The sequence below is a fragment of the Elephas maximus genome, chromosome 4 (genome assembly GCF_024166365.1).
Source record: "Elephas maximus indicus isolate mEleMax1 chromosome 4, mEleMax1 primary haplotype, whole genome shotgun sequence".
In the NCBI taxonomy this organism is placed as follows: domain Eukaryota; kingdom Metazoa; phylum Chordata; class Mammalia; order Proboscidea; family Elephantidae; genus Elephas; species Elephas maximus.
The window spans coordinates 31,271,445-31,296,575 of record NC_064822.1 but is presented as its reverse complement, the minus strand read 5'-3'; the positions used below and the strand labels follow the sequence as shown (position 1 = coordinate 31,296,575).

General features: G+C 42.7%; 1 protein-coding gene across 12 annotated transcripts in view; it reads left to right on the top strand.

The window, feature by feature from the left end:
* The window catches only part of KIAA1217 (KIAA1217 ortholog), a 584,613-nt gene that overhangs the window by 483,650 nt on the left and 75,832 nt on the right, over nt 1–25,131 (top strand). For all 12 annotated transcript variants that reach the window (XM_049881825.1, XM_049881824.1, XM_049881823.1 and 9 more), the window contains one exon: nt 7,803–8,635. In XM_049881825.1, the coding sequence (XP_049737782.1) occupies nt 7,803–8,635 (833 nt within the window). The remainder of the gene's footprint in view (nt 1–7,802; nt 8,636–25,131) is intronic.

Genomic DNA, 25,131 nt, shown 5'->3' with positions numbered 1-25,131 from the left:
CCTCTCCGTTCATTACAACCCCTTCATCAAACTATTGTGTCTAATGAGACATCTTAAAAAAAAAAAAATTTTTTTTTTTTTAATGAGACATCTTAGGAGGGTGGAAATGCCTCTTTTAATAACCACAAAGCATTTTGATGGCAATAGTTTTTTAGAAAGCCTTCAAAGGTGACTGCTTTCGAACTTAAGAAGCGTCATGGAATTCTTTTTGGTCAGCAAGAGCAACCTCTAAAAGCTTTAAAATGTTTTAAAAATGCACAGGCTGCCCAGAACATGGTAGTGGGATGTGGCCTGAAGCCGGTGGGGCTTCCAGCCCAGTGTTTGGATTTACTGGTCCCTGGATTCCCACTCAGATAGCTTTCAGTTCCACACAGTCCCTGGAGGTTTGGAAAGCATGGCGGTGATTAAACAGAGCCCAGCTGGGAGCTAAGGAAATGCTTCCTTTCTCTCCTCACCTTTTGTAAGCACTGCTCTTCTACCTGACCTCAGCTGAGCCTCACACAAGTCTTTTCTTGTTATGAACACACTCCTCTTTGTGTCTGTTCCCCTAGAGGATAATAGCCTTGCTGAGGACGGAGTTCTGTGAAGCTTGCACTGGACTTTTCCTTCTTTATTTTGTTCAGGGTGGGACAAGTGGGTCCCTTGCTGGCACTCCCTCTGGGCTGTAGCCTTGGCTTGCCCTCTGTACCTTTCATTCTTGTTTCAGGTATGTTTTCCAGAATGACTGCAATGGCTTGCCTTAGCGCTGTGTAGGACCGATTGATGGCTCGTTCAGCTTGTAACACCGAGCTGTTTAATTAGTAAACGGCCTCCTCTATGGCCCTCACGTTTTCCCTCCGGTATTATAAACCAGGGGGAGAGGCTCACATTTCCTTCAGTTGCCAATACACAGACTTCAAAAGTCTGGCAACAAAATGGGTGTTGGGTGCTGGTCTAGATTTTCACAGCAACCATACTCTCTGGACGGAAAACCGATCTGCTAGTTCTTCCTCAGGAGTCATTGGCATGTTGGGTTAGTTTGTTGTTGGTTGGTTTATATGCTTGTTTTAATGATCCTGTTTGCCTTAGTAAAATCTATTTTGTAACACTTCCTTTATTGTTAACCCATTTACCTAGGCCTATTGGTGTGTGTTTTCCATGTAAGCAACTGTTAAGGGACTGAGTCACCCGTGCTGTAGCCTGTGGTTGGATGTGGGCTGAGGTTACTCAGTGACTAATTTCCAAGGGGAGGAGAAATTGGCTTATCTTGGGGAGGGTTACTTTTTCTCTATGCCTGTGGCAGCTTCCTTCAGAAGACCGGGTAAAACAAAATGGTCCTTATTGGTTGTGAACACTCAAGCTGGGAACGTTTTAGGATCTCTGTGTCCTTTGTGATATTTTCTTCTCTGAGGCGAAAGCTGTCTAAAACATCCAAGTGTGGAACCGAGGATTTAGACGAAGCCAGCAAACAAAGGAATTGCGTAATTGGGAGCTTGATCCAATGTTCCTTTTCACGGCGTTAGTTACAGGTGATTTCCTTAAGTAAAAGTAAGTGGCTTTAATTCTTTGAGGATGAAAGAGTCTCATAAGAATCCTTTTCAGCTTTACTTCATTGTGTGGTCCGACTGAGGGGTATGTTTACAAACTGTAGACTTGGAAGAGTGGGGCTTGAAATGTAATAAACTCTACGTAATCTTCCCTTTCCACGAAGAGTATGTGTATGTATATAAATGTTCCACAAAGAGAGATGATTACATGAGACAGTTTCCCAAAGTGATTTTAAATAAACACGTTTCATGCTAGATTGTTTCCAGAAACAATTTTAAGATTTTTCCCACTTATCTTATATTCAGGAACCTTCTAAATGAGTTATTTGCTTTAGCTCATGGTGCTTTCGGGAAATGAAGTATGTAAGGACTCCTAAGTCAAACTTTAGATGATAAATTAGAGACAGGCCAGATATAGTCCGATCTTCAGGAAATATGGTGGCGAACAGCATGGGGAGCTCCATACTGAAGCCAAGGATGGTAGCCTCTCAGCCCAGGCCATGCCGGTGAGGCTCCGGGAGAGAGTACCCCGTTTATCAGAAATGGAAGGACTCAAATAGCGAAGAGACGCTAGTGGTTTGGACAGTCATGGAGAGAGTGAAAGACGATGTCCAACACGGTAGGTGAATGAGGGAGAATAGTCTCATCTGTACATTGCTAATATATTCAGTGCAGATAAATGAATGTTTTCTGTGTTGGGGCTTAAGTGCAGGCAAGTAGATACCTGCGTTGTGTTCTGGTAAGGCAATGGAAGAACCTTTATTTTTGTGTTTAGGTCATCTCTTTCTTGCTATAAAATGAAATTTCTTTAAAGCTCACATAAAGATATTAGGGTTGAAATTTTCTGGGGAAAAATGTCAGTGACATAACATATCAAGATGCTCTTAGTGAAATGAGATGATAGAGAAGATTAGTGGCTTCAGAGAATTGTGGAAGAATAAAGAGCGTCAGTATTTCAAGGTGAAGAGCAACTGTGTGTGTGTTGCTTGTTTATTTTCGCTTTTAAGTTCAGTGTAATTTTTTTTTTCCTAGAATGTCTGACTTTGAGTATGTGCTAGTACAGAAAAAAACAAGTATGTATTTAATGCCATTAATCATATGCCAAATAAGGGCTCAGAACACAAAACAACAGTCTGTAGATGCCTGATTCTAGAAAGGCATCTCCATGGAAGGAACACTAGCACAAAAGGCCGAGGGCTTCTTTTATCATGAATTGTAGAATTTTAATCATCTACCTGGTTCAGTCAATCAGGCAACAAGTATCTGCTGGAGTATATAAAGTCCACTTTTTTTTTTTAAATAGCAAGCAATCTTCTCAGGAGTTCACAATGAAGACTTGAAAAAGATTCTTCTCGTCTTTCTGCACCTTCCACCACACCTGATGGGTGAATTGCCATCTCGTTGACGCATATACTTTAGTGTGTGCATCCAAGCTACTGTTTAAAGGTTGATTCTAGTTGTATGTTTAAAAATATTTTCCCACCATGTTATGGTAGCATACTGCCATTCTCTTCTTTGGCTCTGCTTAGAGCCAAGGATGAAATTATCAGGGTTCTTTAAAAACCCAGTCTTGAAAAGACAGCCATAGCTTGGCGAACCAACATAAGAATTCTGCCAAAGGCTTCCAACCTCTAAGTCACCCGTATTAATGGAGACATTCAACCTCAGATTACCTGATCTTTCATAACTGAATGCTTATATTCAGCTCCACTGTGGATCACTTGGGATGATGGCAAGATTACTTTGAAGTGGGTAAGGCTAAAGCTGATACACAGCATTGCCACCAGGTACACGAGGCGGATTTGTTATGGCTGGCATTCATTCTCATTGGCTGGTGTCCCATTCTGGTTGGTTGGTACCCTTGCTGTGTTGTTTTTGTTGTTAATTGCCATGAACTCGGACTCATGGAAACGTTATGAATAAATGGATGAAGTGCTGCCCAGCCCTGTGCCATCTTCATGATGATCTTTGGTATGCTCGAGTCCATTGTTACAGCTGTTCATCTCATTGAGGGTTTCCCACATCTTCACTGACCCTCTGCTTCACCAAACATGATGCCCATGCCCTACTAGAGTATTAAATGTTTTTACTATCACCCACATAGTCCCCATATGAATACATGAAGTATCAGAATCATTCGTAATTGTTACATTCCTCTCTGTTCTCATCTCCACATACGACCAGGATGCCTAGCGAGATTTTTACAGGTTTTATTTTAAAAGTTAGTTATATAATCTACCTCCTTACCATTTCTTATCATCAAACATATTTTGAGAACATATGCAGATACCTTAAAACAAGATTTACTCAATTTTTCATCAATTAAAATCAATTTTACATTTTTCCTTCCATTAGTGTTCTTTATCTTTCTATTCAGTTCTGTATTCCCTAGAGTCTTTATGTCCCTTTTTGCTCTTTCGCCAGGAAGAGGAAGGTTTCTGCTGTGTGTTGATTGGGGTCAGGATTCTCCCAAATCAGGATGTAATCTGAAGCCAGATAAAGAGGAAAAAGAGAACAGGAAGCCGTGACTAAACCCATTAGGACTATCTCTTCATCCTAAGTGGGTTCTAGATATTTCAAACATTTGTCTTGTTTGTTTAATTTATAGGACCACCACTCATCACACCTGATGCACCTTGGGCTCTGTGCTGATGCTTTGCCCACAGTGGCTCTTTGACTTGATGTGATGAATTTCTCTGTAGCTTCTGTCCTTTCGATCGATTGTTATGTTGGGTAGACTGATTGAGTGGGAAATTTAACCAGGTATTCTCTGATGCCAGAGCTGGTCCTTTTTGTATATTATGACCTGTGAAACCCTGCTTTGCTCTCTACTGAGCCAGACCTTTCTTTTTTTTTTTTAATTATACTTTAGATGAAGGTTTACAGAACAAACTAGTTTCTCCTTAAACAGTTAGTATACATACTGTTTTATGACATTGGTTAACAACCCCACGACTTGTCAACACTCTTTCTTCTCAACCCTGGATTCCCTGTTACCAGCTTTCCTGTTCTCTCCTGCCTTCTAGTCCTTGCCCCTTAGCTGGTGTATTCCTTTAGTCACGTTTGTTTTATGGGCGCATCCAATCTTGGGCTGTAGGGTGAACCTCAGGAGTAACTTCATTACTGAGCTGAAAGGGTGTCCAGGGGCCATACTCTCAGGGTTTCTCCATTCTCTGTCAGGCCAGCAATTCTGAGCCAGACCTTTCTCTTTATTGACCCCTGCTTTGTAGAAGACAAAGTGGGAGAGTTAGTTATACAGGATCAGTGTTGATTTGCTGCAAAACGTCTGTCATGTGCTCTAGCCATTCTGTAATGAGCTGCAAAGCCTTTCATCAGGTATATTATCACTTAGTGACCTTGAGACTGGCACGTCTGGTCTAAGGTAGTGAGCATCTGAGTCATGAGGGTGTCAAGTGAGCGGAGAGACCGTGTGGAATGGAGCATCAGAGTAGGACTGTGTGGAGCACGTGCGCCTGGAGCTGGACCTTGAGGATAGACCTAGGAATGGATCCATAAGGGCCGGGAAATGGAGGGAGGACAGCTAGAGAATATCACAAGTTAGGTTTAGAGAATGAAGAACATACTAGCCTATCGGATGAGAAAGTGTGTATTGGGGCGGGTGTTATTGCTGTTTCTGTTATCTGCCGTTGAGTTGGCCTCTGACTCATGTCAACCCCATATACAATGGAACACACCACTTCCTGGGGCCTGCCCTATCCCCATGATTGCTTGCGGATCAGACCATTGTGATCCATAGGGTTTTTATTAGCAGATTTTTCTGAAGCAGATCTCCAGGCCTTTCTTCCTAGACCATTTTAGTTTGGAACCTCCACTGAAACCTATTCAGTATCTTAGCAACACACAAGTCTCCATGGACAGTTGGGTGCGGCTGCACATGAGGTGTATTGGCTGGCTATCAAACCTGGGTCTTCTGCCTGGAAGCTAGAGTTCTATCACTGAACAACCATGGCCCTTGTTGGTGTGGGTAGTGGGAAATAAAATTGTTGTAGTGAGCGATGAGCCTACATACTCTGGGGTCCAGAAACAGGCTGTTTCCTAAGGGGTGAGGGCCCAAATCAATGGTGTTCAGGTAATATACCCTCAAAATGTTCCATTTTGGTTCTATGTATTTACACCTTGCTTGTACATTTCACTGGAGCCCTAGTGGTGCAGTGGTTAAGAGGTGGGGCTGCTAACCAAAAGGTCAGCAGTTTGAATCCACCAATCACTCCTTGGAAGCCCTATGATGCCGTTCTACTCTGTCCTATACAGTCGCTATGAGTGGGCATCAACTCAACATTTCATTGGTGGTTTCCATTACGAAATCCACCATAATATATAAAACTCTAGCGTCAGGCAGAATTAGGCATTCTGCACTGTTAAATCCTTCCAGGGACAAGATAAGGAAGTCGTGGGAGGCCTGCTGGCTCTTCCTCTGCGTTCTGGCAAAGGGGCATCTATCTACGAGATTAGTGCAAGAATATACCTGCTCAAGGGCAGGGACTTGCTGTACTTGTTCAGAGCTGTATCCTAGGATGATGACTGGCTCTTAGCAAGTGCTCAATAAATATCAAATTCATTAACAAATGAATGAGTTTATGTGATAAGAAAACAGTATTTGGGCATTTGGGCTCTTGTTTTATTTTCAACCTTCTCTTGTTGCCTCTGTTTTTTTGTTTTGTTTTGTTTTGTTTTTCTCTCTTCCCCTTACCATCCACACTATGGGTCTCTTGGCCATTTGAGCTCTCCTCCTGTCTCCTCATGCCCATACCTCACCCCTCCACACACCCATTAACACCCTTCTTGTTGTCACTGCTCCCAAGGAAGTCAAGATGGGGAATGTAGGCTCCTTCAAGAGAACTTGAAGAGTGAGTTGAGAAGATGCCAAGGCTGACCTTTTCCCCTGTGGCTATTTGAAGAATCTCAGTGGGCATTTCCCTCTTGAGCTTTGACCAAAGCAAAACATATCAAATATTCACAGCCTGGCTTAATTTGTACTTTTTATTCTGCCCTTTGCTCGACACAGTGGTTGTGACAGCAAATTTGTTTCCTCTTTCCCCATTAATTCGATTCTCCAATCATTGTCTCTCCTAAATAAGAGATAATGGAAGACCCTGTGAGGGTCCCCATTTTTCCTTACCTCATGGTAATGACACAGCCCAAAGTCAGCTGCTCGGGCATGAAGTATCAGGCTCACAATGACCTACTCCAACAAGCTTTTTGGTATCAAATGGCAGCCCCAGAGAGCATGCTCTTAGAATTTGTTCTCCTGACCAAGCCTAAAGATTCCCTTTCTTCTTCTCTCCTTTGCCCTCCCACTGTAAGTTTTGCCTCCAACTGCACAGTCTCCTGGAACATTATTTCCTCCTGACCTCTCAGTGCTGGTTTCTAGTAAACTCAAAGTGTTGATGAATGAACAAAACTTTCCTGAGTTTTCCCCCAGGTATCTCCTATCTCCCTCTGGTCAGGTGTCTAGGTTATATCAGTATGGGAAGATGCTTAGTAATATTTTCCAGGGCTAACACTAGAATTTGTATCCAGGACCAGCTTTAAAAAACATAATTTTAGCCCTTATGATACATTAGAGCCACATTTCTTAAGTATCACGTAGAAGCAATGATTTCAAAACTCGTACCACTGCACTGTTTTGTCCTCCAACCCCACAATGTTGAGCTCTACATCAGGTGTATTAGTGTCCTATGACTGCTATAACAAATAACCACAAACTTAGTGGCTTAAAATGAAACAGATTTACTGGCTTACGGTTCTAGAGGACAGAAGTCCAACACAGGTCTCACTGGACTAAAACCAAGGCATCAGCAGGGCTGTGCTCTCTCTGGAGGCTCTTGAAAGAATCTTTCCAGCTTCTAAAGGCCACCTGCATCCCTTGGTTTATGGCCCCTTCTGCCATCTTCAAAGCCAGTCTGTCTTCCAATCTGTCTCTCATGCTCTCTCTGACTCTGCTTCCATCGTACATCTCCTTCCCTGCCTCTGACCCTTCTGCCTCCCTCTTTCACTTATAGGACGCTTGTGGTTACACTGGACCCACCAGGTAATTCAAGATGACCTCCCCATCTCAAGACCCTTAACTTAATTATACAGTTCCTTTTGTCATGTAAGGTAACATTTTCACAGGCCCCAGGGATTAGGACGTAAACATCTTTGGGGAGGGGGATGTATTCAGCCTACCACATCATGAAAGCACACTGCCACATTGAAACTCTCTAAAAACATGGCTATCAAAGTAGGCTTTCTGATTTCTTGCTCTGTTTTCAGATGCAGAGAGAAATTGTTTATGCAAGAGGAGATGGCTCTGGTGCTTCTCGACCTGGATCCACCGCTCTTCCACCCCATGCAATTCCAAACTCTCCACCGTCCACACCTGTGCCCCATTCCATGCCTCCCTCCCCATCCAGAATCCCTTATGGAGGCACCCGCGCAGTGGCCGTTCCTGGCAATGCCACCATCCCCAGGGACAGACTCTCCAGCCTGCCTGTCTCCAGATCCATCTCACCAAGCCCAAGCGCCATTTTAGAAAGAAGAGATGTAAAGCCGGATGAAGACCTGAGCGGCAAAAACATTTCAATGTACAGAAGTGAAGGTTTCTATGGCGACCCTTACCTTTATCACGAGGGACGAATGAGCATTGCCTCTTCCCACAGTGGGCATCCTCTGGATGTCCCCGACCACATCATTGCATATCACCGCACAGCAATCCGGTCAGCCAGTGCTTATTGTAACCCCACTTTGCAAGCAGAGATGCATATGGAGCAGTCACTGTACAGACAGAAATCAAGGAAATATCCGGAGAGCCATTTGCCTACTCTGGGCTCCAAAACACCGCCCGCCTCTCCTCACCGAGTCAGCGACCTGAGGATGATAGAAATGCACCCACATCATAATGCCCATGGGCCCCCTCACACCCTGCAACCAGAGCGGGCCTCCCCAAGCCGCCAGTCCTTTAAGAAGGAGCCAGGCACCTTGGTGTATATTGAGAAGCCACGAAACACCCCAGGATTATCTGGCATGGTGGACCTCGGCCCTCCGCTAGTTGAGAAGCAAGTTTTTGCTTATAGCACCGCTACGATACCCAAAGACAGAGAGACCAGGTAAGGTGTGGTGACAGTGCACAAGAATCATGTCTGCTCAGGGCCTGTGTCTGGGCTGTTCTACTCAACTCAGACAACAAATGTGGGTGGAGCACCAGCCTGAGGCAGAGCTCCCTGCAGGGGTTGCAGAGAGGAGCCAAAGGTCCTCCCTGTCCGCAAAGAGTTTCTAAATCGTTGGGGTTACGGAAGTAGTCAGTAGGCATGTAATAGGAGTGGTCAACTATTTGGTGAACATGTTATACTGAGTAGTCATGTGGGCCTCCTAAGCATGGGCTTAACAGCCTCCCTGGGTGGAACAAACAATTAACACACTTAACTACTAACTGAAAGGTTGGTGGTTTGAGTCCACCCAGAGGCCCCTCAGAAGAAAGGCCTGGAGATCTACTTCTGAAAAATCAGCCATTGAAAACCCTAGAGAGCACAGTTCTACTTTGGCACACGTGGGGACTCAATGGCACATGGTTTGATTTGGTTTTTTATCATTTGTAGATTTGGATAATTTGAAAGAAAATTGTGCTTAACAGAAACCATCCAGACAAATGATCAAAAGATCCTAATAATTGATCTGCCACTGAAGATAAGGAGTGGTTCAAGTTTTAACTGTGTGAAATGGCCATTTGTGTTTCTCCTTGTGGAATGCAGTTCTGTTGTCTCATTTGGTTCTGGGAAATGGAAAGAATGTGTCATTGTCTGTCTTTTAGAATGATAAACATGACTTTGCATGAAAGTAGAATGGTTTAGATTTAATTCTCATTTGAGAGTGGTGCTAAGGTCAGCAAAAATTTTCTAGTAAGTGAGACACTCTGGGTATTTAAATTTCTTTTCTAATATGTAGATATATTTTATAATTTACCAGCCTAGAACCTTCTGACTACATCTTGAAACCCCCCCAAAGTTCACATAGTAATAGAAAAACCAATTTCAATAAAAGAGATTTTTCTAGCCTGAATTGGCTGAAGAAAATCAGCATAAAAATTATAATCATAAAAATCTAGTCAAGGAAATTGAGTCCAAAAAAGGGTTAGCATTTTACCTGTTGTCATATATGAATTCAGAAGGGATGTGGGAAGTCTAGATATTAGACAGAGCCTTATAACCGCCATTCTCTCTTACTCAGTAATAAAGGTATTATCACTTACTGTTATATAACCTTATAAAAAGAAGATCAGAATTGTGAATGGACTGTGAATTATCGACCTTACTTTTCACACACAAATAAGAAATTCCTGTCACCTGGAGCGGAATTTTATAATGAAAGGGCTATGCCTCCTTATCTATCAATAAAGGGAAAATCACAGCAGAGAGATTCCAGTGAGGAATGGGAGTCATTAATTCAACCACAAATTCTAACTCTCTCACACAGTTAGAAAACCAGCAATGGTGACTAGTATGATTATGTAGGACTAAGAAAAATCAAAACTTAGAAAATAGTTCATTCTCTTTTTTTCATATTCATTGTTGTCTTTGGTTATTGTCGAGTTGATCCCAGCTCCTGGTGACCCCATGTATGCAGAGTAGAGCTGCTCTGTAGGGTTGTCGAGACTGTGCCCTTTTGGAAGTAGATTGCCAGGCCCGTCTTCTAAGGCACCTCTGGGTGGATTTGAACCACCAACCTTTCAGCTAGTAGTCCAGCATTTAACTATTTTTGCCAACCAGGGACTCCCTCCAAAGTTAGGAAGCAAAATTCGAAGAACCAAAGCAAGGGCCGCTCATGAAAACAACAAGTAGTGGAGGGGTGTGGTAAGAACATTGCAAGCTTGTTGGAACAGACCAATGTCCCAATCCACAGATGAGCCTACAGGACCTGCCTTGAAAGGCACAGCAGTCGTAATGTTAAGGCTGGGAAGCTTATGCTGTGTGCTCTGCAGAGAGGATGTGAGGAGCTGGTGGGGAAATGCGTGTCACTGGCAGCACGGAACTTTGAGCTGTGAGAATTTAGTCTAGGAAACATTTAAAACTATGCATTTCCAGGATGTTACGTTGAGGGCCAGAGCCCAGCTTCCCTACCATCCCAGCATCCCCTCACTCCCACACTGACCCACTGTGTGGGTGGAAGAGAATCGAGACCTTGATTCCACTTTATATTATATTAAGCTGTTGTCATGTTCCCACCCTGCTAGGTTCTGGGCAGTGGTGGTTCAGTGGTGGAATTCCCACCTTTTATGAGGGAGACCTGAGTTTGATTCCTGGCCAATGCCCCTAATGCTCAACCACCACTCATCTGTCAGTAGAGGCTTCTGTGTTGCTATGATGCTGAACAGGTTTCAGTGGAGCTTCCAAACTAAGATGGACCAGGAAGAAAGGCCTGGTGACCTACTTCCAAAAATCAACCAGTGAAAACCCTATGGATTACAACAACTAGACCCTGTCGTGCGTTAGGTTGCCATGAGTCGGGGGCCAACTTCACAGCAGATAACAACCAGGTTTCAGGCAAATTTTAGACAGTGATCGCGTCTCTGAATTCTTGCTGACATCTAGCATAATGTCATGCACACAGTTACCACGTGTACATAACTTACTGAATATCATTTGAACCCGGTTTTCAAAGGGATTTCATTATGAGAAAACAGAACAGAGGAACCCTCTGCTAACATGTGAAGTTGTCTCTGTATTGCTCCCTGACCAGAATCTTGAAGAATTTTAGCTTTAAGTAGTATCGGTGTTCTTTTACAGCCTCGGCTTCCTCTTTAAAAAGAATTCCACAACCCCAGATATTTCCATTTTACCAAACCCTCAGAAAATTCCATGGATTTCTGTGATACAAGTTAGAAGAAACCCTTTCATAAGAATCCAAATGATCTTCTATTTCTGGAATAACTAAAAAACTTTAAATTGATTGAAAAAGATTCATGTTCACCAAAATAGACCATTGTTATCATAACTACCATAGTCTGACATTAATTTATTTTTAGAATTATAATTTTAAAATACTGCATTTATCATTCCACAAAATGTGAAAGAATAGAAGAATTTTATTGCACACATTGCTCAGGTCACTCTTCACCTGTTAGCCATCTTATCTCCGGAGGGTGGAACTGGAGCACTTGTGTGTGTGTGGGCTGGCAAAATAGCCTTCTCCTGTAGACAGACAGACAGACACACACCTGTCTCTACAGGGAAATCATTTAGAGTTGTTATTACTGAGGGACCTAAACACCCCCACTTTACTCAACCAAGACACATGGCAAAGATTGTACAACGATCCACTCCACCAGTAAAAAGAAGGTGCGTCTGGGACTTTTGTCACCAGCACTCCCACCGCCCTCTCCGCTGTTACCTAGACAGGTAAGATCATGGACAGATGTGAGAAATGGGCGGCTAGTGCTTCCTCTCCAACGGAGTCTGATGCGGACCTCTTTTGGAGAGCCTGGTGACCAGGCTGAAATGTGCTATTGCTGGATGATAATAGTAAGAAGGCAGCTATCATTTACTGAGAGCCTTTCATGGTCTAAGCACTGGGTTAGGTAGTTTCCACCTATGATGTGATGTAACCCTCATGACAACAACCCTGTGAGCTACGTACGATCATTATCTCCATTTTACAGATGTGGAAACTACAGATAGGCCAAGAAACTTGCCCAGGGTTACAAAGCCAGCAAGTGGCATTGAATGCCCAGGTCCATTAAAGAATGAACTTTTTACCAGTGGGTAGTATTCTGTCTAATGAGTGAGAACTATGTGTCCTATCTTCACCCCGCAGGGGAGTACATTCAAGAGTGAATTCTGAGTGTTTCAACCAGAATTCTTCAAAAATGGTTTCAGGACTAGATGCTAAGTAATTGTTCTCAAAGGATATTTACAATCATCACTGCAGTAGAATTTGCATAATTATTCTGCTAAATATATGTATACCATTTAAAATACAACTGCCCTACCTGGTCTCTTAGCACAGTTATGCAGAAATAGGTAAAGAAAGAAGAGAACGTTTTTGGTAGATTTGATTTTCAAAATGAACGTGAGTACTATGTCAAAGAAAATAAAAAAAAAAACAGGAACAATTACTGAAGCACAAATTATAGTCCATCATCTAGCCTATGTCATGACGTTATCCTAGAAATATTTAATCTAAGTATTTTTAAAGAGCCTTCAACCCCTAAAAGTCTAACTTCATGAGTACAGAGCCCCATAAACTGCCAAACCAATTTCTGTTGCCATTTCATAATATTAAAAAGCAAATCAATCTGGGAGTGCTTTTTATATGAGACTCTCAAGTGAAATTTCAAGATGTGAAACTACAAAAGCACAGGCAGGAGACTGAGAAATCTGTAGCTGTGCTTTATTTCGGGCACGGCTGGATTCCTGTGCCGTTCAGAAGAGCGCTTCTATGGAATAGACAGAAGAACCGCATGGCGTTACAATTCACAGAGAGAAAAATCTCTTTCTCATCCTTCCTCAGGAAACCTCCAATGGTAGCTTTTTTTTTTTTGAGGGCAGATGATTTTATAAAAGCTCTGTTGTCTTGGAAATGGAGAGTTAAAGACGAAGTAATTTAATCTTGATTCTTGCATTTAGGCATGCGCCTTGATCTAATGAATTTGTTATTACTTTTCTTTTTAAATATGCTTCAAGAAAGCATTTAGTAGGAGATGGCAAATTGCACATGGGAGATCTGGAAGAAAGAGCATAGGAAGTGTAAAAAGTCAGTTGCCATCGAGTCAGTTCTAACTTAGGGCGACCCCATGTATGTGAGAGTAGAACTGTGCTCCATAGGGTGTTCAATGGCTCATTTTTCTGATGTAGATTGCCAGGCCTTTCTTCTGAGGTGCCTCTGGGTGGACTTGGATCTGCAACCTTTCAGTTCGCTGCCAAGCGCATTACCTGTTTGCACCACCCAGGGACTCCCTATGCAATAGAACAGATGTTATGTAGATGGGCTCTCCTCCCCAGGAGTCACCTAAATGTTTGATGGTCATGGAAATTTGGGGTAGAGTAGCAGCTCACAAGCGCTTTGACTTTAAGGAGAGCAGTTCTCCTATCTGAGCCTCTAGAAAGAAAAGAATCTTGACCGATCACGTGACTGGGTCCAGATGACTTCCCTTCAACTGGAGGGGACTCCAAGGAGAGAAGGGACCCGAGTGACTCTGAGAGGCTGCTGGGGGAGATGGAGTGTGACAGATAGCTTAGCTCAAGAGGCTCTGTCTTCCCCAGGTTATAAAATTACTTCATTAAACAGCATCATTATTTCTATTCATGGCACATAAAACAGCCCTTAAGAATTGTAAAATTCCAGGACATTTATGTTTTGCTATTTTCTATTTATAGTTTGGATCACATAATGTAAAATATCTTTATTGAAAGAGCACTCAAAATTCAAGGGTGCTCACTGCAAAGTGACTAACAGCTTTCCTTCCAAATGTGTACACCAGAATCCCTCAATGTGATTTTTCAGCACACAGTAAACTTGAACTGAGATCATACTTCTACACTCCTTTTTTGCACCTGTTGTTGTTCGCTGCCATTGTGGTGGCTCCTGACTCATGGCGACCCCATGCACAAAAGATTAAAACGCTGCCCGGTCCTGTGCCGTCCTCATAATTGATTGTTGATCTGACCATAAGTCTATAGGGTTTTCACTGGTCAATTTTTGGAAGGACATTGCTAGGCCTTTCTTTCTTGTCCAGCTGAGTGTGGAAGCTCCACTGAACCCTGTTCAGCTTCATAGCAACATGTAAGCCTCTACTGATATACAGGTGGTGGCTGCATACTAAGTGCATTGGCTGGGAATCGATCTCAGGTCTTCCATATGGGAGGCAAGAATTCCACCACTGAACCACCACTGCCCCTCTTCTGCACCTAGAGCCGCTAAATTCAACATATTCATAAAACGCCACACTGGCGCAGTGAATTCTTGCTGTCTGGGCACTTACATCTGCGTAAAGAGAAGTCATGTGAGACTTCATCATGATTTCTGAGACATTGGAGACTAAGAGACTCGGAAGCCTTTGCTTTCAACCAGTTGGAAAGAAGGAGAAGAAAACTGCACAGGAGGAAACCTGCATGCTAACTGGTAGCTTGTGTCTGTTCTTAATCATTTCACATCGCTTTCTCATTTTAGGAGGATTAGATGTTATTGTGTTGGTAGCTTTGAGGAGTGGGATGGATCTTTGGCATAAGAGTTGAGCAAATGAAAGTTTAAGTTCAGATTTGTGTCATTTAAAGATGATCACTGAGACTGGCAGCCCTTTCAAATTTTTCTAAACTGTGCTTTATCCTACAAGAGAACAGTGAGTCTGGATGATCCAAAAAGTATGATTAAATTTTTCCTTTTCTGCATATATAGTTGAAAGTGAGCCACATCAGAGATCTCCTGAGTAGTTAAATTGGGAATCCCTCTAAAGCAGTTTTCTCAACCTCGGCACTATTGACATTTTAGGCTGGATAATTCTTTGCCATGGGGAGCGGCTCTGCGCGTTGTAGATGTTTAGCAGCACCTCCAGCCTCTACCCATTAGATGCCAGTAGCAACCCCCTCCCAAGTCATGACAATCAAAAATGACTCCAGACATTGCCAAATGCCCCCAGGGGGCCAAATGCCTCCTGTTAAGAAGCACTGCTCTGAAGGAAGTATGGATTTGTTCTACTTGACAAAATGGAGAAATGAAAGAAGGACGCCATGATCAAGGAATGTAAATCATGACAATAGTCATAAACCATGGATCATGACAGTTATTACCTCAGTGCTGTCCTTTACTGGTTGGTCAGGTGCCTTCATTACTGATAGAACTTGCTCTTATTACCTTTGATTCGATCAATTTTTCTGATCAGCCATTTATTGAGAGGCAGTAAAGAGCAGTGTTTCTGAACGTGGACCCCAGAGTCAGAGTACGTGGATTTGAGTCTCACTTTTAATACTTGCTAGTGTTTGAACTTTTGGCAAATTACTGAATCTTACTCTGCCTCAGTTTGCTTATGTATAAACAGGAATAGTAATAGTACCTACCACATAAGATGGAACAGCTCATTACTCATTTAAATGCTTAGTTAGTTCTGTGCCTGGCACATGGTAGGTGCTTACGAGTTCCTACTTTAAGCAAAGCATTCTACTAACCCATTGCCACTGCGTAGATTTTGACTAATAGCAACCCTATAGGACAGAATAGAACTGTCCCACAGGGTTTACAAGGCTGTAAATCTTTACAGAAGCAGACTGCCACATCTTTCCCCCATGGAGCAGCTAGTGGGTTTGAACTGCCAACCTTTCATTAATAGCCGAGTGCTTAACCACTGTACCACCAGGGCCCCTGTAAGCATTCTGCTGAATGCCACTAAATGGGGAGATAAATCCACAGTCATCCAAAGATGGCTAGGACAAGGAACCTGTCTTCAAGAAGCAGGGAGACCATGTTTTTAGCGTAATAACAGGAAGATCATAAAGGGGATGAGTGGATAGAGCTAAGTGTGAACAGAGAATGGAATTAGCTGTGCTTAAAGAGCCAATTAGAACATTTAGATGATCAAAATTTCTCTTGAAATTCCATTTCAGGGAAGTGGCAGAGTTGCAGTTCTTTTGGAATCCAGGGGCAATAAGACAAACCAGGTTTAGGGTATCCTTTTAAACTTGCATCAGAGCTGTAGAATTGATGATAATGAGACCCACCAGGAATGGTTGAAATTATTTATCTGTTTTGATGGCTGACTGTGCCTGACTGATTCAGTTCTTGTCTGGATTACTTTACCATCTAGTTCTAATTATGAATCAATAAATGTTTACTTCCAGCATTGCATCTGTTTATTTCCAACATTGCAAGTGGATGCAATGCTGGAAGTGCTCACTCATCTATGCCAACAAATTTGAAAGACAGCTATCTGGCCAACTGACTGGAAGAGATCCATATTTATGCCTATTCCAAAGAAAGATGATCCAACAGAATGTGGAAATTATCAAACAATATCATTAATATCACACACAAGTAAAATTTTGCTGAAGATCATTCAAAAATTCAAAAATGGTTGTCGCAGTACATTAATGGAGAACTGCCAGAAATTCAAGCTGGATTCAGAAGAGGATGTGGAACGAGGAATATCATTGGTGATGTCAGATGGATCCTGGCTGAAAGCCTAGAATACCAGAAAGATGTTTACCTGTGTTTTATTGACTCTGCAGAGGCATTTGACTGTGTGGATATGGATAACATTGTGAAGAATGGGAATTCCAGAACACTTTATTGTGCTCATAAGGAACCTGTGCATACACCAACAGGCGGTCATTTGAATAGAAAAAGGGCGTATTTTAAATCAGGAAAGACGTGTGTCAGGGTTGTATCCTTTTACCATACTTATTCAGTCTGTACGCTGAGCAAATGATCCAAGAAGCTGGACGATGTGAAGAAAAACGAGGCATCAGGGTTGGAGGAAGACTCATTAACAACCTGCAATATGCAGATGGCACAACCCCGGTTGCTCAAAGTGAAGAGAACTTGAAGGACTTACTAATGAAGATCAAAGACCACAGCCTTCAGTATGGATTACACCTCAACATAAAGAAAACAAAAATCCTCACAACTGGACCAATAAACAACATCATGATAGATGGAGAAATATTGACGTTGTCAAGGATTTCATTTTATTTGGATCCACAATCAACGCCCATGGAAGCAGAGTCAAGAAATCGCATGACGTATTGCATTGGGAAAACCTGCTGCAAAATATCTCTTTAAAGTGTAAAAAGCAAAGACGTCACCTTGAGAACTAAGGTGCACCAAACCCAAGCCATTGTGTTTTCGGTCACCTCATATGCATTCCAAAGCTGGACAATGACTAAAGAAGACCAAAGAAGAATTGATGCCTTTGAAATATGCTGTTGGCAAAGAATATTGAATATACCATGGACTGCCAGAAGAACAAACAAATCTGTTTTGGAAGAAGTACAGCCAGAATGTTCTTTAGAAGGGAGGATAGGAAAACTTTGTCTTATGTATTTTGGACACGTTATCAGGAGGAACCGGTCCCTGGAGAAAGACATCACAATTGGTAAAGTAGGCGGTCAGTGAAAGAGAGGAAGACACGGAATGAGGTGGACTGACACAGTGGCTGCAACAATGGGCTCAAACATAGCAACAATTGTGAGGATGGAACATTACACGGCAGTGTTCTGTTGTGCATTCGGTCACTATAAGTCAGAAACAACTTGACAGCACCTAAAGACAACGACAACAACAAAAGTTTACTAGGCTTTTATGTGCTTAGCTGTGGACTGGGTGCTTTGCTGGATACAAAGAAAGTTAGACGTGGCTCTCATGAGCAAAGAATATAAACCAGGATGCCGTTATAAAACATGCAAAGCTTAATATAAACATACAAGCTATGCCACAGTTCAGTACAGGAAGAGCGTGAGCTACAAATGCTTCCTAAATATCTGCTTGGTAGGAACAATCACTATAATAGGATTTCATTCTTAGGGTGTCTTCTGGCTTTGGTAATGCCAAGGGATACTCGTCTTCCCCCCTGAGAGTGAAGATATCTCCTTGTGAAGCAGAGGAGGAGAAAGGAAATGCCAAGTCACTACTGGGGAGAACACCTCTCTCAGAGGCTGGAGCTTCAGGGGGAGGGAATCTGTTCCCAGCATCTCTAAGTCCAGCTGGAAAGTCAGGACACTTTTTCCATGAAGACAATGGGGAACAGCTATAGGACTAATAATAGAGCAGTTCAGTGGCATTATATTTAAAGGCGTCTGTGGGCCAGCTGGAAATCCAACCACCATTTACTCCAAGTTCTAAACAATGAAAGTACAAGTAAACTTTTCAATTACAACCCTGCTATAATTTGAGGACTGCTTGTACATAATTAATTCCAAAGAAGTGATATAGAAAGTAATGGCTCTGAATTCAGAAAAGGGAGAGCTTTCCAGGTCTGGGAGCCCTCATGAGAATGTCGAGATGGACTGGAATTTAAGGGGTATATATGCAGTGAAATGAAAAGGTATTATGCGGTGGAAAGACAGACTGGTCTTCCTCTAATATCTGCTGTGTTTCTACCATTATGATACTTATAAAAATGATATCTTGATATATTTTGATAATCTTGGAAATAAAAGAAGTGCTAACCCATCATGTTTATCCAGGTGAATGGATAACAAGTTAGGATATGTATACACAATGGAATACTATGCAACAATAAAGAACAATGATGAATCTGTAAAACATCTGGAAGGCATTATGCCAAGTGAAATAACTCAATTACAAAAGGACAAATATTGCATGAGACTACTATTTTAAAAACCCCAGGAAAGTTTATATGCAGAAAAAAACAATCTTTGATGGTTACAAGGGAAGGGATGGGTGGGGAGGGGAAATCACTAACTAGATAGTAGTAGACAAGTGTTAATATTGGTGAAGGGAAAGAGGACACTCAGTGTAGGGGATGCTAGCTCAACTTGATGAAGGCAAAGTCATAGAAGCTCCCTAGACACATCCAAACACCTTGAGAGACACTGAGTTACTGGGGCTGAGGGCTGGGAATCATGGTCTGGGGAGACATCCAGTTCAATTGGCATAACATAGTTCCTAAAGTAAATGTTCTACATCCTACTTTGGTGACTACCACCTGGGGTCTTAAAAGCTTATGAGCAGCCATCTAAGATACACCTATTGTCCTATCACATTCAGAGCAAAGCAGAATGAAGAACACCAAAGACACAAAGAAAATATTAGCCCAAAGGACTAATAGACCACACGAACAACAGCCTCCACCAGCCTGAGCCCAGAAGAACTAGATGGTGCCTCACTACAACCACTGACCACTGTGACAGGGATCACAATAGAGGGTCCTGAGCAAAGCGGAAGAAAAATGTAGAACAAAATTCAAATTCACAAAAAAAGACCAGACTTACTGGTCTGATGGTGACTGGAAGAATCTCCACGATTATGGCCCCCAGACACCCTGCTAACTCAGAACCGATGCCACTCCCAAAGTTCACCTTTCAGCCAAAGATTAGACAGGCCTGTAAAATTAAACAATAATGCACATGAGGAACGTGCTTCTTAGTTCAATCAAATATGTGAGACCAAATGGGCAACACCTGCCCAAAAGCAAAGACAAGAAGGCAGGAAGGGACAGGAAAACTGGATGAGTGAACATGGAGAACCCAGGGTGGAAAGGGAAAGGGGGAGAGTGCTGATACATTGTGGGGATTGCGTCTAATACTACAGAATAATTTGTGTATAAAATTTTTAGATGAGAAACTAATTTGTGCTGAAAATTTTCACCTAAAACAGAATAAAAAAAAATTTTTTTAAGAGGGGGAAAGTGCTGATAAGTTAAAGTATTATTGCATTCAAAGAATAAAACTTCATGAGTAAGGAATATTTATTTGTTAGTCATTCCATAGACTGCTGAGTTCAGGCAACAGCTGTCTGGTAAACATGGTCCTTAACCAGCTGACAAACCTGTGAACATAGCCCCACTCTTACACAAGGGGCATTTCATAAAAAATATCAGTGGAATGACTGCCACAGTGTCTGTGTTACCTTAAACAAATCAATTTCTCAAAAGGCAAAGCCATCATCTGTCACTAATTAGATCAAATTAAAATGTGCTCTTGGATCCTCTTTGAATATTGATGAGGTGCTGTCAATCAGATGCCTTATGTTTGAAACCAGAATAACCTAAATACTGTAAGATTCAGAAAGCTCCTTTCCCCTGACAACTAGAACCTCTTTCTTCAAGGTGAAGAGTAATTGATTAAGTGCAGTTTTAGCCTCCTTGAAAAATAGTAAGATCAGATCGATGCAGAATCAGTGTGGCCAGGGCCTTGTCTGAAGATGGAGCTGGTTTTCATAGCCCTAAAGAGTCACATATTAGCCTCTCTTGTGATTAGTCGTTGTTCTGTCTATTGGAAGTTGTGGAGATTATATTTGTTCTTTTTGAATTTTGGGTCATATTTTTCATGAATAAGGTGATTCAAAGATGTAGCCAGGTCTGTGCAGTTTGTCATACTGTGGTACCTTGCATATTACTATGATGGTGGAAGCTATGCCACCAGTATTACAAATACTAGCAAGGTTACTCATGGTGGACAGTGTCATTGGAGCTTCTAGACTAAGACTAGAAAGAATGGCCTAAAAATTAGCCAGTGAAAACTCTGTGGATCATAACAGAATATTGTCCGATATAGTGCTGGAAGTTGAGCCTCCTAGGTTGGAAGGCACTCCACAATGGCCGCAACACTGGCCTCAAACGTGCCAATGATCATGTAGATGGTTCAGGACTGGGCAACACTATGTTGTTGCACATGGGGTCACCATGAGTTGGAGCCAACTCGATGACGACTAACAAGTAATAACAATGCATTGAACTCTAACTGCAATTCAAAAATTGTAGGCTTAAAAAGTCTGAACTGCCCACTACATTTGCTTAGGTCCAACTCATATGACCAGTCAATACTTCCTCCCCATCTCTGTCCATCCTCTCACCTGAAGGGGCCTTGGAGACCACTGTGTCCTAATCCCTGACTTTAGTGAAGGGAAAGGACATTTAAGAGACTTTACAAGGTCCCACAACTAGAGCACTCTAGTCCAGTGCTGTTTCCATTCTCATGCTGTCTTTTTTTTCTCTCTCTCTCTGTCTTTGTGATCAGGTGTTGTTGGATGCCATTAAGCCAGTTTGACTCATAGCAGCTCCATGTGTTATGCAGTAGAACTGCTCCACAGGGTTTCCTTGGGTGTAATCCTTACAGAAGCAGATCACCAGGTCTTTCTCCCATGGAGCGCCTGGGTGGATTCAAACCTCCAACCTTCTGGTTGAGAGCTTATCCTTTTGCGCCACCAGAGCTCCTTGTAATGAAGACCATTACCCCATAGTGTCTGGCACCAGCTCTCATTTGAAGGTCAATTAGGCTGTGTGCCCAAGTAAACCCTAACATGAACGAACGGATATTTTTACCCGCTTCTGCCTGTACAGAAAATGAGGTGTCGCTTCCCAAGCATGAATATTAAAAGCACCCTCAGGGAAGAGAAAGATAATGCAAAGTAGATGACTTCATAAAGCAGGGTGTAGGCTTGCCTGGGGAGTGGAGGCTTTAGTCACCTAGCCAAGGGCCAACAGGAAGTGAAGCACCTCACCCTAGACATGAGTCACCACGGGAGGCAGCTCAGAGCTGTGGCTGGGGGCACAATGGATGTGGGTGTTTGCACAGCTATGAGCTCTGTGTCCTTAGGAAAATCCCTGCGTCTCTAAGCCCAGTGTCCTTCTCTGTTACAATGGGAAGGTAATAGCTACTTCTCAGGGGTTCTGTTTAGTTTAAATGAAAATGGGTATAAAATCACCTTGTAAACTGGAAAATTCTCTATAAACAGGAGCCCTTATTGACATATAAGGTCCCTTGGTGGTGCTTGACTACTAACCTAAAGCTTGGCACTGCAGAAGAAAGGCCTGGTGACCTGCTTCTTTAAAGATTACAGCAAAGGTTATTCTATGGAGCAGTTCTACACTGCAACACACAGGGTCACCGTGAGTCAGAACCGACTCAACTGCAATGGGCTTTTTTTTTTTTTTTTTTTTAATGACATGAATTGACGTAGCTCTCTGCAGAAAGAAGTGAGGCTGTGCTGGCCGTTTGGATCTTAGAGACCACTGTGTCCCAATCCCTGCTTTGGGATCATTCCTGGAGGCAGGCCAGAAGAGCCGGCATCAAAGTGAAGTTGTGAAATAGACAAAAGGCTACGTGGCGCACTTCCCAAGTGCATTTGCTGTGCTGAGCAGAATACTATTGGGATGTCAGGAAATCCATTGTGCATATTCAAGCCACCAGGCCTGGGTGTGGCCGAGCTTTGCCCTACTTGCCAGGCCTGCCACGCCTTTATTGCTTCAGTCAAGATCTCAGCGCCAGAATGGGGAACTATGGGTCCTACATAAGTCCCTTCCAGCTAGAAAAATCTGTAATTCTTGAAATCAGGCAGGATTTCAAACGTGGTATTTTTTGGGTGGTGGGCATAAAGAGAACAGACACCAGCTACCATTACTGAACCTTTTGATCAAAGATTGCATAGAAGAACCCTGATTAAAAGGGGGGAAATGCTGAACAGAATTTTAAATTCTTACGGACTCCACACTTCCTGGAGCCATGAAGGTTGGATGAGCCACTGAAGCTCTTGCCCTGAGATAATCTTTAGACCTTAAACCAAAAATATCTCCTGAAGTCTTTTGAAACCAAACAATAGCTTAGCTTAACTAGTAAAAAATTTCTGCCTTGAGCATTGTGCTCTTTTAAGAGCTATCATTTATGGGATCAAAGTGACAACAGGAACTTGAAAGATTAGATAGGAACCTTAGGAGACAGTTAGTTTATGTTAATGGTGGAAGAACAACTCAGAGCATATCCCTCCTCAGCTCATACTTCCCCTGGGGCTCCCATCACACTCAGAGTAAAAGCCAGAGTCTTTAAAATGACCCCGAAGTAGGGAGAATGCACTTCCTAGTGTGACGGGGGCCACTTAACCAGGTGTTATCAAGTCAACTCCAACTAATGGCAACCCTGTGTGTTTCAGAGTAGAACTGTGCTCCATAAGGTTGCAGTGGCTGGTTTTTCAGAAGTCGATCACCAGGCCTTTCTTCCAAGGCACCTCTGGGTGGACTTGAGCTTCCAGCCTTTCAGTTAGCAGCTGTGCACGTTAACCATTTGCATCACCCAGGGGTTCCACTCAACAGGAAAAGTGTTGGCTGATTCCCATGGTCCTTGTATAAGAACCAATAGCTTCCCTTTCGCTTTCAAAAGTATTCTGATTTGATGATAAAATATATGGTCCTGGTCATAAGCTCTCACAAGGCGGACCCTCTGCTGTCATTCTGAAACCATCCCCAATAACCCTTCCCTCATTCACTGCACTCCAGGCACACTGGCCTGCCTCATGGGGCTGAGGGTGGGGTACCTGCTCTTCCCACTGCCTGGTATGTTCTTCCCCAAGACAGCACGTAGGGTTCAGGGTTGCTCCCTCACTTCCTCAGGGAGGTCTTCTCTGATCACCCTACCTGCTTTCAAGCCTCTTCCTATTCCCTTTCCCTGCCTCTTTTTTCTTCTTAATATTTATTAATGTTGAAGATTTATTATGCATTTTGCTTACTGTCAGAGAGATATAACCTCCACGAGGGCAAAAATTGTTGACTGTTGTGTTCACTTTTTTTTTTTTTTTGGGTGTTCACTTCAGTGTTCCCAGTGATTAAAACATTGACCAGTACATAGTGGAGCCCTGGTAGCGCAGAGGTTAAAAGGTTGGCTGCTAACCAAAAGGTCAGCAGTTGGAATCCACTGGAAGCTCCTTGGAAACCCTATGGGGCCGTTCTACTCTGTCGCATGGGGTCGCTATGGGTCGTAATTGACTCGATGGCAACGGGGTTTTTTGTTTGTTGAATTAATGGATGAAAGAATGGTCACACAGCTGTAAGTAACAGAGTCAGAGCACAAACCCAGATTAATTTCTGGTCCAGTGTTTTTTGCTTCTATTCTGTTAGACCCATTAAATTTTATTTGGTCTAATTCTTCTCTGCTTACCCTAGAACCTTCTTTAGATGCTCTCCTTAGAAAACCTTCTCATTTTCCCCCTCCCTCTAGTTAAGTCCAGACCAGAGGTATTCAGCTAAAGTCATATGGAATGTTCTGGCTCTGCATTTGACTTATGACCCATGTAGATATACACATTTAATAATAAAAATAAGCCAAACCCGTTGCTGTTGAGTCGATTCTGATCATAGTGACCCTATAGGACAGAGTGGAACTGCCCCATAGAATTTCCAAGGAGCACGTGGTGGATTCGAACTGCCAACTTCTTGGTTAGCAGCTGAGCTCTTAACCACTGCACCACCAGTGCTCCATACATTTTAATAACACCTGTTTTAAAAAAATAGGCAAAAATGGAGGTCCATTTACAAAGAAAAATCAGCTATTGAAAACCCTATGAAGCACAGTTGTGTATTCTGCCCTGTTGACATGTCACCTCTTGTGAGGAATTGCTCTTCCCCAGGCTGACTGCTTGCCTCTGTGACCCAGAAGTGCTTTGTTGATACCGCTAAGAGCATACACACCCCACTGAATCATGGTTGTGTATGGTCATCTGTGCCCCACCCAGGCAGGATCGGCTGAAGTCTGGGGTCAAGAAGAAAGATTTTTGCTTGTTTTTTTTTTTTTATCCCCAGCACCTATCACAGTGCTTCTACTCAATAATGGTTATTGAACTGAATTGAAGTTGATGTTGCCCGAGGCATTTAGGAAAATAAACAGCACTAGTTACTAGTGAAGAGCTATTTGCTAGAGGGAATATCAGCATCGCCACGGCACTTGCTCTTCACATCTCATTATAGAAATTCATTATAAACTTTCATTCTCTCAAAATCTCCATAAAGTTGTGAGAAAAGATGAACCCGTTTACTCTTTGCCATTGAATTGAAGCTGACTCATAGCCACCCTATAGGGCAGAGTAGAAATGCCCCACAGGGTTTCCCAGGCTGTAATCTTTATGGAAGCAGATTACCACCTCTTTCTCCTGCAGAGTGGCTGGTGGGCTCAAA